Source organism: Thalassophryne amazonica, chromosome 9 (assembly GCF_902500255.1).
Source record: "Thalassophryne amazonica chromosome 9, fThaAma1.1, whole genome shotgun sequence".
In the NCBI taxonomy this organism is placed as follows: Eukaryota; Metazoa; Chordata; class Actinopteri; order Batrachoidiformes; family Batrachoididae; genus Thalassophryne; species Thalassophryne amazonica.
This window is the reverse complement of record NC_047111.1, coordinates 88,156,029-88,171,969: the sequence shown is the minus strand read 5'-3', so window position 1 is coordinate 88,171,969 and position 15,941 is coordinate 88,156,029. Positions and strand designations below refer to the sequence as shown.

The following is a 15,941-nucleotide window of genomic DNA, read 5'->3' as shown; positions in this document are numbered from 1 at the left end:
TGCAAATTGTCCCTCTCATCATGGATGCTGCTGAGACGTCAGGGACAAGACCCTCTCCCAGCATGCATTGTGCGCGCCAACTGTAATTTGTGGATTTACATCAGTTTGCATCTGCACCTTTTTCTTGACTTATACGGAAGGATCTACTTTTTAAAACTTCATATTGTCTTGCGGTACGCTTGGTGAGTACACATTTCTTCTATTTGTGCTTGAAAATTATTTTTGTGGACTTTTTCATACGCCCGTTTGATTGAGTGGTGTCGCATTGAAAATCTACTGTCTTTCACCTCCGGTGTACCATTGCGGGGTATGGAGGCAAGACACGCAAAGAATTCAAGTCATTAAAAATATATAAACCTCTCTCAGCGGCCACGGAGCTCTGCGGCTCCGATTACCAAGGATTTTGCAGCAAGAATTCTGTCCTTGTGAGCAACAGGTGTCACCGCGCGCACTGCATTAAAATGGCGAGCATAGTCTCTGGACTTGTGCCAAGTTGGCTGCAACTCCATTCAGTAGACAGAGAGGTGGTGCTGGGTGCACAGCAGACACGGGGGTGTGAGTGCTGCGGCGGAATTTAATGAGCGCATGCACTCGGTAAGCGTGTCGGGGGCAGTGAGAGCGAGGCGTCGAGGAATAATGTCGCCCGCTGTCGATGCCGCCGCTGATCTGATCCCCGGATCTGAGCAAGCAGAGCTGTATCTCACATTCATTGCAGCTTACTTTTGGATGTTGAAACCAGGATGTGTATAACGGTAACATTACTAAGAGACAAAATCAATTTCAATGCGGGATCGGACTGAAGGCGGGAACGCGTCGTCTTGTCACCGACGTCATGGAAATGAGCCGGATGTACAAACTGTTTTCACAGAGGGATAAATGTTAGCTGCAAATTTGTCATTTTTAAATGAATATTTCTCCGCTGAATTACAAATTTGGGATTACAGATTTACTTTACTGTATTCACAAGGGTCTTATAAATACATATCGGCTATTTCTTTTCTGAAGTCTGACCACATTTATTTCAATGCAGGTCTCCTTTAAACAAAAAAGTAGGCATAGTGTCACCGACTCTGCTTTTCTAACTAATCGTTCATAAGTATGATCCAAATGTCTCATAAAATATGTGAGTACTACTAAAATTTTAACAAAACAAATACTTGAATATCAGCCAGAAGTCAATTTGCACATTTGTGTTGACGTAATGGACAGACACGTACATTAACCCCCTACCACCCGCCTCATTTTGGCTTGTCAGTATCTCACAAATAAAAAGTGAAATTCCCCATCGACGGGATATACAGGCTTAGACGTCACACATAGCGAGAGTGTGGAGGAATCCTGCCCGACACGGCAAATATTGCTACAATCCGACGCAGTCTGGAGGAAAAGAGGCGTGGTCAGCCGGGTCAGAACACATCCGGAGTACCTCGTCCACACCTGCACGATGGCATCCAAAGCACACGTAGACAACAGTTTTCATGACACAGACTGCAGTCAGACGGCCATAAAAGGCACTGCAGACTGCCCGATGTCCAAATGTCTGGATGGCAAACACAGGACTGAGGCGCTGTGTTCCGCACATGCAAGCAAGCGTGTGCTCGTGCTTAGTGCCACTGGACAGCTTTGCTCAAAGTTTGCTGGCATTGGGCCATGCTGCCCCCTGTGTCAGATGGAGCAATTCCAGCAAACTTTAATTTCTTTTTTTTTTTTTTTTTGCTCACTTGAGGAGCACAATGCAACTCTGGACACCGCAGTGGTTGGATTATCACATGGGAATTATTTTTTATTTTGGGTGATAGGATTTTAATCACAAGCTGCTGGTTTTGGGTCCATGTCCACGCTGCGAAACACTCCTGGATCGCTGTTGGAGGTGAGATAGGATTTTAATCACAAGCTGCTGGTTTTGGGTCCATGTCCACGCTGCGAAACACTCCTGGATCGCTGTTGGAGGTGAGATTCATGTGTACTAATGCTATCACAGCCTGGCACAACAGTTCCATGCCATAGTTTGAGTGTAACGTAATTTCATTGTTGTTGCACTCGTGTAATGACAATGACAATAAATCTCATCTCATCTCCTCTCCTACAGAGTTAGAAGTTGATCATTTATTACAGCATGAGATCTGTTCAGCTCCGAGCCTGACGCGTGCAAAGACATGTTACTGCACACCACGGAGAGGGGCAGCTGCTCGTGTTATATACAGATATGATGGAGACAATATTCACATTATTTAATTCGTCCATGGGAAGGAATGGAGTAATATCTAGTGTACGGTCTATTGTGGATATAACAGCCTGTTCAGATTTGCGATGGCATGTGCACAGTAGCGCACGGTGCTTCCGGTTTGATAGCCGCTGTTCACATTCACTGTACGTGATGATAATTCATAATTATTATCATGACGAAGCGTGCCACATACAGTTCAACAGTTCCTTCACGCTCTTGGGGGGGGCATTATTATATGTGGTACGTACAGGTCATACCGGCAGGCTTTACTGTGCCAGATCCATCTCGAGGTTTCCTCATATGCACCGAAATTGTTTCAGATCCTGTTTTGCCGCCATCAGAATATGTAAATTGCAGTCAGGTGATCCTGAGATTGCACATGGATTGCCCTTGGATAAGTGTCCCATCTCAACAGCACCCTCAGGGTTTTGAACATGTACATCACACTCCGCATCACTGACAGATTTTGATCAAATGTGTGGACTCTTGCAGATGGCTGTCAGAATGTTTTGGAACTGAAATCCAACACTTTTCGGATGTGCGCGATTTATAATTCTGACGCCATGCTGCGTAATTCCAGCTATGTGTGACAGAGGAATTAGGCTTGCACTCCTGTGTATTATTTACAAAATAACTAGTTTTCATATTTTTCAATTGTATAAGGGCATTAATAGAAGGAGAAAGTATTTACTAAACTTAATTTTTTTTTTTTCATAAAAGCCATAAAATGATCCAAAAACAGTTGTTGACATAATGGATGGACATTTGAGCAGGTATCTTAAACTGCCATAACTAAATTACTTTTTTCGTATTGATTTGTTTAAACAAACACAAGACCTTTGCTTACAGTGGGGTAAAAAAGTATTTAGTCAGCCCCTGATTGTGCAAGTTCTGCTACTTAGAAAGATGAGAGAGATCTATCATTTTCAACATAGGTACACTTCAACAATAAGAGATAAATGAGAAAAAAAAATCCAGGAAATCACATTGTAGGATTTTTAAAAAATGTATTTGTAAATTATGGTGGAAAATAAGTATTTGGTCACCCACAAACAAGCAAGATTTCTGGCTCTCACAGACCTGTAACTTCTTCTTTGAGAAGCTCTTCTGTCCTCCACCTGTTACCTGTATTACTGGCATCTGTTTGAACTCGTATCTGTATAAAAGACACCTATTCACAGCCTCAAACAGTCAGACTCCAAACTCAACTATGGCCAACATCAAAGAGCTGTCGAAGGACACCAGGAGGAAAATTGTAGATGTGCACCAGGCTGGGAAGAGTGAGTCTACAATAGTCAAGCAGGTTGGTGTGAATAAATCAACTGTGGGAGCAATTGTAAGAAAATGGAAGACATACAAGACCATTGATAATCTCCTTCGATCTGGGGCTCCACATAAGATGTCATCCTTGGGGTCAAAATGATCATGAAAACGGTGAACAAAAATCCCAGAACTACACGGAGGGACCTGATGAACGACCTGCAGAGAGCTGGGACCAAAGTAACAAAGGCTACACACTACGCAGAGAGGGACTCAAATCCTGTAGTGCCAGGCATGTCCAGGCCCATCTGAAGTTTGCCAGAGAGCATATGGATGATCCAGAAGCGGATTGGGAGAATATCATGTGGTCAGATGAAACCAAAATAAAACATTTTGGTAAAAACTCAACTCATCGTGTTTGGAGGAAGAAGAATGTTGAGTTGCATACCAAGAACACCATACCTACTGTGAAGCATGGGGGTGGAAACATCATGCTTTGGGGCTCTTTTTCTGCAAAGGGGACAGGACGATTGATCCGTGTTAAGGGAAGAATGAACGTGGCCATGCATCGTGAGATTTTAAGCCAAAACCTCCTTCCATCAGTGAGAGCATTGAAGATGCAACATGGCTGGGTCTTACAGCATGACAGTGATCCCAGACACACCGCTCGGACAAGGAAGGAGTGGCTCCATAAAAAGCATTTCAAGGTCCTGGAGTGGCCAAGACAGTCTCCAGACCTCAACCCCATAGAAAATTTGTTGAGGGAGTTGAAAGTCCATGTTGTCCAGCGACAGCCCCAAAACATCACTGCTCTAGATGAGATCTGCATGGAGGAATGGGCCAAAATACCAACTACAGTGTGTGCAAACCCGGTGAAGACTACTGCTGTTTTTTTTTTTTTTTTAAGCTTTTTCATGGTTTTGTCGACGCAAATCCAACATGACGATTGCTCAGCTTTCTCGGCAGAAAAATCCGAGTGAAAATCTCTGCTCCCTTGATGCATCCGATGTGACGTCACGATGCATTGGGAGGCGTTGCCTGAAGCATATAAAGAATGCGGTCTGAAAGGCCCTTAAGGATCCCATACTCTGCTGAACAAAGTAAATTGCCCTGCATCAGCTGCAGGGTTTTTATTTATTTATTTTTTTTAATGTTTTTAAAGCCTTTGCCTCTTTTCATATCCCAACTCCAACTAATCGGTATGTCTTCATGTTTATCCCAATAACTGTTCAAAAAGTGAGCCATTCAAGTTTCATAATGTTAATGTTATACTGGTTTAGGGCTGCAGCTATCGATTATTTTAGTAATCGAGTATTCTATCATCTATTCTGGCGATGTATTGAGTATTCAGATAAAAAAGTCTTAATTTCATTCATTTACTTAATCTTAATTTAAGTTATACCTGACAGAGAAAATAAGTCAGTTTAATGAACAACCAATTCAACTCCTCTTAAAATAAATATTTTTATTGGCAGACTTTGGTGGCATAACTTAGCTGCTTCTTTAAAGAAAGAAAAGGGAGTCCATTTATGTGGCATTGGCATATTCTAGATTAATTTTAAAGATGACACAAAAAGATCACCAAAAAAATTAAAACTTATTGTCATATTAAGGGGAATCTTCTTCACAGACTAAAGTTAATTATGGAGTTCCACAAGGTTCTGTGCTAGGACCAATTTTATTCACTTTATATATGCTTCCCTTAGGCAGTATTATTAGACGGTATTGCTTAAATTTTCATTGTTACGCAGATGATACCCAGCTTTATCTATCCATGAAGCCAGAGGACACACACCAATTAGCTAAACTGCAGGATTGTCTTACAGACATAAAGACATGGATGACCTCTAATTTCCTGCTTTTAAACTCAGATAAAACTGAAGTTATTGTTCTTGGCCCCACAAATCTTAGAAACATGGTGTCTAACCAGATCCTTACTCTGGATGGCATTACCCTGACCTCTAGTAATACTGTGAGAAATCTTGGAGTCATTTTTGATCAGGATATGTCATTCAAAGCGCATATTAAACAAATATGTAGGACTGCTTTTTTGCATTTACGCAATATCTCTAAAATCAGAAAGGTCTTGTCTCAGAGTGATGCTGAAAAACTAATTCATGCATTTATTTCCTCTAGGCTGGACTATTGTAATTCATTATTATCAGGTTGTCCTAAAGTTCCCTAAAAAGCCTTCAGTTAATTCAAAATGCTGCAGCTAGAGTGCTGACGGGGACTAGAAGGAGAGAGCATATCTCACCCATATTGGCCTCTCTTCATTGGCTTCCTGTTAATTCTAGAATAGAATTTAAAATTCTTCTTCTTACTTATAAGGTTTTGAATAATCAGGTCCCATCTTATCTTAGGGACCTCGTAGTACCATATCACCCCAATAGAGCACTTCGCTCTCAGACTGCAGGCTTACTTGTAGTTCCTAGGGTTTGTAAGAGTAGAATGGGAGGCAGAGCCTTCAGCTTTCAGGCTCCTCTCCTGTGGAACCAGCTCCCAATTCAGATCAGGGAGACAGACACCCTCTCTACTTTTAAGATTAGGCTTAAAACTTTCCTTTTGCTAAAGCTTATAGTTAGGGCTGGATCAGGTGACCCTGAACCATCCCTTAGTTATGCTGCTATAGACGTAGACTGCTGGGGGGTTCCCATGATGCACTGTTTCTTTCTCTTTTTGCTCTGTATGCACCACTCTGCATTTAATCATTAGTGATCGATCTCTGCTCCCCTCCACAGCATGTCTTTTTCCTGGTTCTCTCCCTCAGCCCCAACCAGTCCCAGCAGAAGACTGCCCCTCCCTGAGCCTGGTTCTGCTGGAGGTTTCTTCCTGTTAAAAGGGAGTTTTTCCTTCCCACTGTAGCCAAGTGCTTGCTCACAGGGGGTCGTTTTGACCGTTGGGGTTTTACATCATTATTGTATGGCCTTGCCTTACAATATAAAGCGCCTTGGGGCAACTGTTTGTTGTGATTTGGCGCTATATAAAAAAAAAAATTGATTGATTGATTGATATTAGGCCTGAAAGAAGTTTTGTTTCAAGTATTTTAGATATAAGTTGAGCAGGTTAGGTGAATTGGAAACGTTGTCGTTGTCCAGGTCTCCCTTGTAAAAGAGGTCTTGATCTCAATGGGACTAACCTGGTTAAATAAGGATTAAGTTAAAGTGAGAGGGGGAAGTGTTGGCGTTTTAAATGCTTAAGACACTGGACTTGAGAGGATTTAGTACTGCTATATTGGACTGATGCAAGGTGGCAGCAATGCAACAATAAGGATGCAGGCTGCCATTAAATACCACAGAAGAAGAGAGGGTACATTTGGTTTGTGTCACAAGAGCACGTTTTGAGGTTGGAGCTCATGTCTACATTCACAAAATGCCTCAAGAAACGTGTGTCATCATGACTGATGTGCATCTGTAATGAGCAGAAAGCCTTTAACCACTTCGAGTGCAGTTTCTAAAAAGTAATCAGCACCAAACATGGTTGCAGTAGTTCACAGTTTGTAAAGAGTTATACAAGTTGTTGAAATACATTTGTCAGAATTTTGGGGAAAAGGGTATTGTAGCTAAATAAGTACCTTCAAATAATTATAAACAATGTTTAAAACCAGTTTAAATCAGTCCATCTTTGGTGTTAAAAGTTTAAAATGGGTCAAAATAATGTATTGCAAAAGCAGCCCAGTTTAAAATATGCTCACATTTGTGAAGCTGGAACAAGTAAACTGATTGTTTTTCAAAGTATTTTATTGTTTATTGTTTCTTATGAACAACTAATTGTTTAATTTCTGCATGTTACAACACCACATATTTGACGTACAATATGACATTTTTCCACAATGATGTGCCCATGTTAATATATACAGTGATAACTGAATTAATTCTACAGAATGGCAACAATGCAAGTAGTGTGGTAATGATGTATGATGACCTATGTGAGAATCACTATGATTGGTTTATTTATCTTATTCTGTTGGTGGTATTGTTGTGATGGAAGTCCTTTAATGGAACAAGTGATGCCAGTGAGTGCTGTTTAGGGTGAACACTTTGAAATGATTTAATGAATTGCTTGTAAACTGAGTGATTAATTTAATAAAAAGTGTTAACCATACAGTTTGAGATACAACTTAAGTGTCTGTCAGTGTGGTAGTGATTAAAAATCTGTATGTAGAAGGTTACATGTTTAGGAGGTGATTTGTTTTTTTGTTTTTTTTTTGTTTTTTTCTTTCTTTCTTTCTTTCTTATAGGGGTGCGACATGTCAGTGGAATTGATATTTCCACACAGAATGAGGTCCAGGCAGTCAATGGGACAAATGTGAAACTGGAGTGCACCTTCAGTTCCAGTCATCCACTGTCACAGGAAACTGTGACGGTATCTTGGAGCTTTCGTCCACTTAATGGAGGGCCTGAGGAGTCGGTGAGTGAAGAGTGAATTTTATAAAAAATCTTAAGTGTTTTAATCATATTAAATACAAATACTTTTTCACTAAATCCAGACATATATGCTAGTGCACATACAGACCGTGTACTGACCGTACCCTTTAAATATGAAATTCATAATTTAATATGAATGGACAATCCTGAACTATCCAATGGGTGCCAGTGTTCTCGGTACATCACATGTTCTTTTTCATCCAGACTCCTGATTATTGTTTAATACAGGTTTCTCAAAGGATTCAGAATTAACTATGAGTATAGACTGTCCTGGCAAGAAACAACTGTAAGCTGAGAACTTGGAATCGGAGATGTTCTGGAAGAACAAGTAATGGAAAGGGATAATATTATGATACTGTTTTAGCTTTCTTAAAGACTCTGGTTAATCATATTTATTCAGTGAGTTAAGAATTTACTGTTAAATCCCTGTGTACACTCCTGTACAATAGGGTCCATTAATTGAGATAGTGTCAACTGAGAACATGGCGCCATTTTTGGTCCAATTGTGCTGAACAACTGAATGAACCTTTAATGTTTTCAACATTTTGGACAACAATTTTGGCATCTACTGGTGGTTGGCTCTCACTGCGATATTGCATCACTTCCTGTTCCGGAGCACAGCGGTGTTTTGCTGTATTTGTTAGCTGTTTAATCTGCGTAGTTAGATTGATCTAGATAACGATTTGTTTCACAGTGTAATCTTCACGTGCCTTAACTAAAGCACTCCCTCTGCTGAATTCACCTCTAAATTATTTACATATTATTCACTTTGTGTGTTTTTAGGAATCCGCTAGCTTAGCGCAGCTACTAGCTCTTAGCCGGTTTAGCATGGTGGCTTCTTCTGTCTCTCCTGCACTTCTCCGCTCTGGGTGTGAAATGTTTAGTTATTCTTCAGCCTCCTTTAGCAGTAATGGTACTTGTAATAAGTGTAGCTTATTCGTAGCTTTGGAGGCCAGGCTGGGCAAATTGGAGACTCGGCTCCGCACCTTGGAAAATCCTACAGCTAGCCAGGCCCCTGTAGTCGGTGCGGACCAAGGTAGCTTATCCGCCGTTAGCTGCCTCCCAGCGGATCCCGAGCAGCCGGGAAAGCAGGCTGGCTGGTTGACTGTGAGGAGGAAGCGTAGCCCTAAACACAAGCCCCCTGTACATCACCAACCCATTCACATTTCTAACTGTTTTTCCCCACTTGGCGACACACCCGCCGAGGAACAAACTCTGGTTATTGGTGACTCTGTTTTGAGAAATGTGAAGTTAGCGACACCAGCAACCATAGTTAAATGTCTTCCGGGGGCCAGGGTAGGCGACATTGAAGGAAATTTGAAACTGCTGGCTATGGCTAAGCGTAAATTCGGTAAGATTGTAATTCACGTCGGCAGTAATGACACCCGGTTATGCCAATCGGAGGTCACTAAAATTAATATTGAATTGGTGTGTAACTTTGCAAAAACAATGTCGGACTCTGTAGTTTTCTCTGGGCCCCTCCCCAGTCGGACCGGGAGTGACATGTTTAGCCGCATGTTCTCCTTGAATTGCTGGCTGTCTGAGTGGTGTCCAAAAAATGAGGTGGGCTTCATAGATAATTGGCAAAGCTTCTGGGGAAAACCTGGTCTTGTTAGGAGAGACGGCATCCATCCCACTTTGGATGGAGCAGCTCTCACTTCAAGAAATCTGGCCAATTTTATTAAACCCTCCAAACCGTGACTACCCAGGGTTGGGACCAGGAAGCAGAGTTGTAGTCTTACGCACCTCTCTGCAGCTTCTCTCCCCCTGCCATCCCCCCAATACCCCATCCCCGTAGAGACGGTGCCTGCTCCCAGACCACCACCAACCAGTAAAAATCTATTTAAGCATAAAAATTCAAAAAGAAAAAATAATATAGCACCTTCAACTGCACCACAGACTAAAACAGTTAAATGTGGTCTATTAAACATTAGGTCTCTCTCTTCTAAGTCCCTGTTAGTAAATTATATAATAATTTATCAACATATTGATTTATTCTGCCTTACAGAAACCTGGTTACAACAGGATGAATATGTTAGTTTAAATGAGTCAACATCCCCGAGTCACACTAACTGTCAGAATGCTCGTAGCACAGGCCGAGGGGGAGGATTAGCAGCAATCTTCCACTCCAGCTTATTAATTAATCAAAAACCCAGACAGAGCTTTAATTCATTTGAAAGCTTGACTCTTAGTCTTGTCCATCCAAATTAGAAGTCCCAAAAACCAGTTTTATTTGTTGTTATCTATTGTCCACCTGGTCGTTACTGTGAGTTTCTCTGTGAATTTTCAGACCTTTTGTCTGACTTAGTGCTTAGCTCAGATAAGATAATTATAGTGGGCTATTTTAACATCCACATAGATGCTGAGAATGACAGCCTCAACACTGCGTTTAATCTATTATTAGACTCAATTGGCTTTGCTCAAAATGTAAATGAGTCCACCCACCACTTCAATCATACTTTAGATCTAGTTTTGACTTATGGTATGGAAATTGAAGACTTAACAGTATTCCCTGAAAACCCCCTTCTGTCTGATCATTTCTTAATAACATTTACTTTAATGGACTACCCAGCAGTGGGGAATAAGTTTCATTACAGTAGATGTCTTTCGGAAAGCGCTGTAACTAGGTTTAAGGATATGATTCCTTCTTTATGTTGTCCAATGCCATATACCAACACAGTGCAGAGTAGCTACCTAAACTCTGTGAGTGAGATAGATTATCTCGTCAATAGTTTTACATTCTCATTGAGCACAACCTTGGATGCTGTAGCTCCTCTGAAAAAGAGAGCCTTAAATCAGAAGTGCCTGACTCCGTGGTATAACTCTAAAACTCGCAGCTTAAAGCAGATAACCCGTAAGTTGGAGAGGAAATGGTGTCTCACTAATTTAGAAGATCTTCACTTAGCCTGGAAAAAGAGTCTGTTGCTCTATAAAAAAAGCCCTCCATAAAGCTAGGACATCTTACTACTCGTCACTAATTGAAGAAAATAAGAACAACCCCAGGTTTCTTTTCAGCACTGTAGCCAGGCTGACAGAGTCAGAGCTCTATTGAGCCGAGTATTCCTTTAACTTTAACTAGTAATGACTTCATGACTTTCTTTGTTAATAAAATTTTAACTATTAGAGAAAAAATTACTCATAACCATCCCAAAGACATATCGTTATCTTTGGCTGCTTTCAGTAATGCTGGTATTTGGTTAGACTCTTTCTCTCCGATTGTTCTGTCTGAGTTATTTTCATTAGTCACTTCCTCCAAACCATCAACATGTCTATTAGACCCCATTCCTACCAGGCTGCTCAAGGAAGCCCTACCATTAATTAATGCTTTGATCTTAAATATGATCAATCTATCTTTATTAGTTGGCTATGTACCACAGGCTTTTAAGGTGGCAGTAATTAAACCATTACTTAAAAAGCCATCACTTGACCCAGCTATCTTAGCTAATTATAGGCCAATCTCCAACCTTCCTTTTCTCTCAAAAATTCTTGAAAGGGTAGTTGTAAAACAGCTAACTGATCATCTGCAGAGGAATGGTCTATTTGAAGAGTTTCAGTCAGGTTTCAGAATTCATCATTGTACAGAAACAGCATTAGTGAAGGTTACAAATGATCTTCTTATGGCCTCAGACAGTGGACTCATCTCTGTGCTTGTTCTGTTAGACCTCAGTGCTGCTTTTGATACTGTTGACCATAAAATTTTATTACAGAGATTAGAGCATGCCATAGGTATTAAAGGCACTGTGCTGCAGTGATTTGAATCATATTTATCTAATAGATTACAATTTGTTCATGTAAATGGGGAATCTTCTTCACAGACTAAGGTTAATTATGGAGTTCCACAAGGTTCTGTGCTAGGACCAATTTTATTCACTTTATACATGTTTCCCTTAGGCAGTATTATTAGAAAGCATTGCTTAAATTTTCATTGTTACGCAGATGATACCCAGCATTATCTGTCCATGAAACCAGAGGACACACACCAGTTAGTTAAACTGCAGGAATGTCTTATAGACAAAGACATGGATGACCTCTAATTTCCTGCTTTTAAATTCAGATAAAACTGAAGTTATTGTACTTGGCCCCACAAATCTTAGAAACATGGTGTCTAACCAGATCCTTACTCTGGATGGCATTACCCTGACCTCTAGTAATACTGTGAGAAATCTTGGAGTCATTTTTGATCAGGATATGTCCTTCAATGCGCATATTAAGCAAATATGTAGGACTGCTTTTTTACATTTGCGCAATATCTCTAAAATTAGAAAGGTCTTGTCTCAGAGTGATGCTGAAAACTAATTCATGCATTTATTTCCTCTAGGCTGGACTATTGTAATTCGTTATTATCAGGTTGTCCTAAAAGTTCCCTGAAAAGCCTTCAGTTAATTCAAAATGCTGCAGCTAGAGTACTGACGGGGACTAGAAGGAGAGAGCATATTTCACCCATATTGGCCTCTCTTCATTGGCTTCCTGTTAATTCTAGAATAGAATTTAAAATTCTTCTTCTTACTTATAAGGTTTTGAATAATCAGGTTCCATCTTATCTTAGGGACCTCTTAGTACCATATCACCCCAATAGAGCGCTTCGCTCTCAGACTGCAGGCTTACTTGTAGTTCCTTGGGTTTGTAAGAGTAGAATGGGAGGCAGAGCCTTCAGCTTTCAGGCTCCTCTCCTGTGGAACCAGCTCCCAATTCGGATCAGGGAGACAGACACCCTCTCTACTTCTAAGATTAGGCTTAAAACTTTCCTTTTTGCTAAAGCTTATAGTTAGGGCTGGATCAGGTGACCCTGAACCATCCCTTAGTTATGCTGCTATAGACTTAGACTGCTGGGGGGTTCCCATGATGCACTGAGTGTTTCTTTCTCTTTTTGCTCTGTATGCACCACTCTGCATTTAATCATTAGTGATTGATCTCTGCTCTCTTCCACAGCATGTCTTTTTCCTGATTATCTCCCCTCAGCCCCAACCAGTCCCAGCAGAAGACTGCCCCTCCCTGAGCCTGGTTCTGCTGCTGGAGGTTTCTTCCTGTTAAAGGGAGTTTTTCCTTCCCACTGTCGCCAAGTGCTTGCTCATAGGGGGTCGTTTTGACCGTTGGGGTTTTTCTGTGATTATTGTATGGCTTTTACCTTGCAATATAAAGCGCCTTGGGGCAACTGTTGTTGTGATTTTGTGCTATATAAATAAAATTGATTTGATCTTTAAAAATCATTTAACCACATACAGCAACATATCCAGGTACAGGTGCTATCAAAATAAATATAAAAATAGTTTAGCTATCAAATTCATATGACTTTACAATTTATGATTTTTTTTTTTTTAATTTAATTAACTTAAAGCCTGATTTATGCTTCTGCAGCTCTGTAACTCTATAGCATGCAATGACGTGCATGACAGTTTTAAAGTTCTCCGTCTCTGGATTATGCTTTATTATGGACTAATTTGACCCTCAACATGCTTTTCTTTCTACAATCATCACCTCCATATCAAAGACAAGATGAACAATTTCCAGTTTTTACAGACTCCGTGTTATAAATGTGCAGCCTTTTCTGAGAGAAAAGTGGGTGAGAGCAGAAAAGTGTCGAATCACAGCCTTTTGCTGTGTCTAATTTAGCAGGTGCACATCAGGCTGTGGGTCAGTCAGAGCATGGCTTGAAAAAAATAAACAGTCGGCTTTTAATCAGGGAGATCACTCCGATCCCACATGCAAGGGGGTTTTTAATGGAAATGAATCGCGATCGGACTGGACTTTTTATCCGGTGTGCGTGAAAAATCCACTATACAAAATCCATTCTATACGGTGTTTATTACATGGAAAACAATGCAAAAACATTGGGACTTTTTTGTCCAGTAACTGCGAATATCTGGTTTAGGTGAGTTTTACTGTACATGGGACTGAACAATAAATTTACCTCGCAAAGGTTTGACGATGAAGTTGCTTCTATCCCACATGGCTGACTTTATTTTTCCAAACTTTTCTTCTTTTTGGATCCGAAGGGAATCTGCACATGTTGAAGGCCTTGTTGCATTTATTTGTGCCTCCAAATGCACAGCAACCCGGTGCGGCGGGGGGGGGGGGGCCCCCCCCCCAAAAAATGGTCCGCCCTTCACTGCGCATGCATCATTTCTGTGCATCAGCCGCAGTTCACTGATTATCACCTCGTTTCTGCTTCAAACTGCACTCCAGTCGTCATCTCTCAGCGACAGATATCTGAAGCTTTTCGGCAACAATAATTTCCACATAAATTCAGAATTATTTCATAATAAAAGATGGGGGAAGCGATCAGAGCACCGCAGCCAGACAAGCTGCTAGTGCTGCCTTCACTGCGCCTCCATTATTTCAAAGTGTCAGTAGTGACTCGACAATTATCGCCTCATTTCTGCTTAAAAGGGCCTAATTTCTGCTTAAAATTGACTTTAAAAGGATTTAAGAGGTTTTACCTTGTCATCTGATGGTTAATAATCCGAGACGAGCTGCTGTGGTCCCAGATGATGCATATGCAATGAAGACAGGCCAGACAGATATATAGGGGAGGGTGGGGGGACCGTTCGGTCTGCAACACCGGCATTTTCACTGAATAAGTACATAAAATAGCTGGATTTACATGCAGATAAATTAACAGCGAACACTATTTTGGCCCCAAGATGGCACCACTGTTTACTTGAAACAGTGTTTCTAGTAAACAGTCACAAATGTGTAGGGCTGAAACGATTACTCGAGTAACTCGAATAATTCGATTACAAAAAATGTTCGAGGCAAATTCTGTGCTGTGAAGCTTTGTTTAACGTTGTAGTACGTATGCCAGGCCTGTGTGTGTGGTGCTGCAATGTCCCCTGAAAAAAACCCACGAAAACTAGAGCATAACAGCTAATCAAATTAGCAACGATAGCTACCGCTTGCTAATGCGACACACAGACAGTCCATGCTGATTATCTGAAATAGACTGCGCATTTAAAGAGAAGCAGTGTGTTTGTCTATTTTTAAAAAACACACGGTCCGCTCTACGTGGGGAGTGACTATTTGCCCGGCGGCCGACTGCTGTCTCTCTGCCCGGTGTGAGAAGCTCTCAGACCAAGCGAGTCACAGCTCCGTCCCCGGCTACACTGACAAACAGCAGAAGTCTACTGTTTGTTCTGTGTTTTGCTCAGACTCGCACTGAGTGTTTCGCTTTTTAATTTTCGCTTTTTTGGGCAACACACAGCACTTCACAAACACGGTAACTTAAATAAAATAATAATATTTAAAAAACTGACGGAGGCTGCATGTTCATCCTCCAGCTGAAATATGTCTGCTGAATCACAGAGAAAGAGGGATTAAAAAAAAACCATGCAGGGACCCAGTCCACCAACCTTTTATTAAAAAACAAAAAAAACAAACAAAAAAAACAACCTAAAAATGCTTAAATTTTTACAAAACAGAAAGCCACATCCCATCGCCATTTCAGCAAAATGTCAAGACTTTGACACAGCAACATTGGGAGAGCCCTAAACTATTGATGTTTATAAATGCAAAAGTACGGTTTTTTTATCCGATTACTTGATTAATCGATAGAATACTCTATTACTGAAATAATCGATAGCTGCAGCCGTACAAATGTGCAGTACAGATGAAAAGTTTTGGCACTATCCCCAGCCACACCTTCTATCTTTATTTAAATATAGTTCTATTATCCCAGTATATTTCAGCTCATATTTTGATGCCTTCCTTTTCATGTGGACTCCGGAACAATGTTCGTAACACAGGTGTTTCCAAAAATTTTAAAACATTTTGATTTAGCCAACAGGAATTTGCATTAACAGCATCATGCTTTGGCACCATCCACAGCCACACATTTTATCTATTTTTATTTATTTATTTTAAATTTTGCTTTTGCTTTCCTGTTCTGTTGTATATTTGGATTTGTCCATGTAGTGGGCATCATGTTTTTCTCTGTGGGAGCTAGCTTCACTGTACTTGCTAGGTCGCGCTGACGTGAGGGGCCGAGCAGACGTGTCTATGGTAACGTGTCATAGGCAAGATAAAGTTGCATT

General features: G+C 40.8%; 1 protein-coding gene across 1 annotated transcript in view; it reads left to right on the top strand.

Moving 5' to 3' along the window:
* mpzl2b (myelin protein zero-like 2b) overlaps positions 1–15,941 on the top strand; it is a 37,402-nt gene that overhangs the window by 3,071 nt on the left and 18,390 nt on the right. Inside the window, exon 2 of the mRNA XM_034178697.1 lies at positions 7,728–7,897. Within this exon, the coding sequence (XP_034034588.1) occupies positions 7,728–7,897 (170 nt within the window). The remainder of the gene's footprint in view (positions 1–7,727; positions 7,898–15,941) is intronic.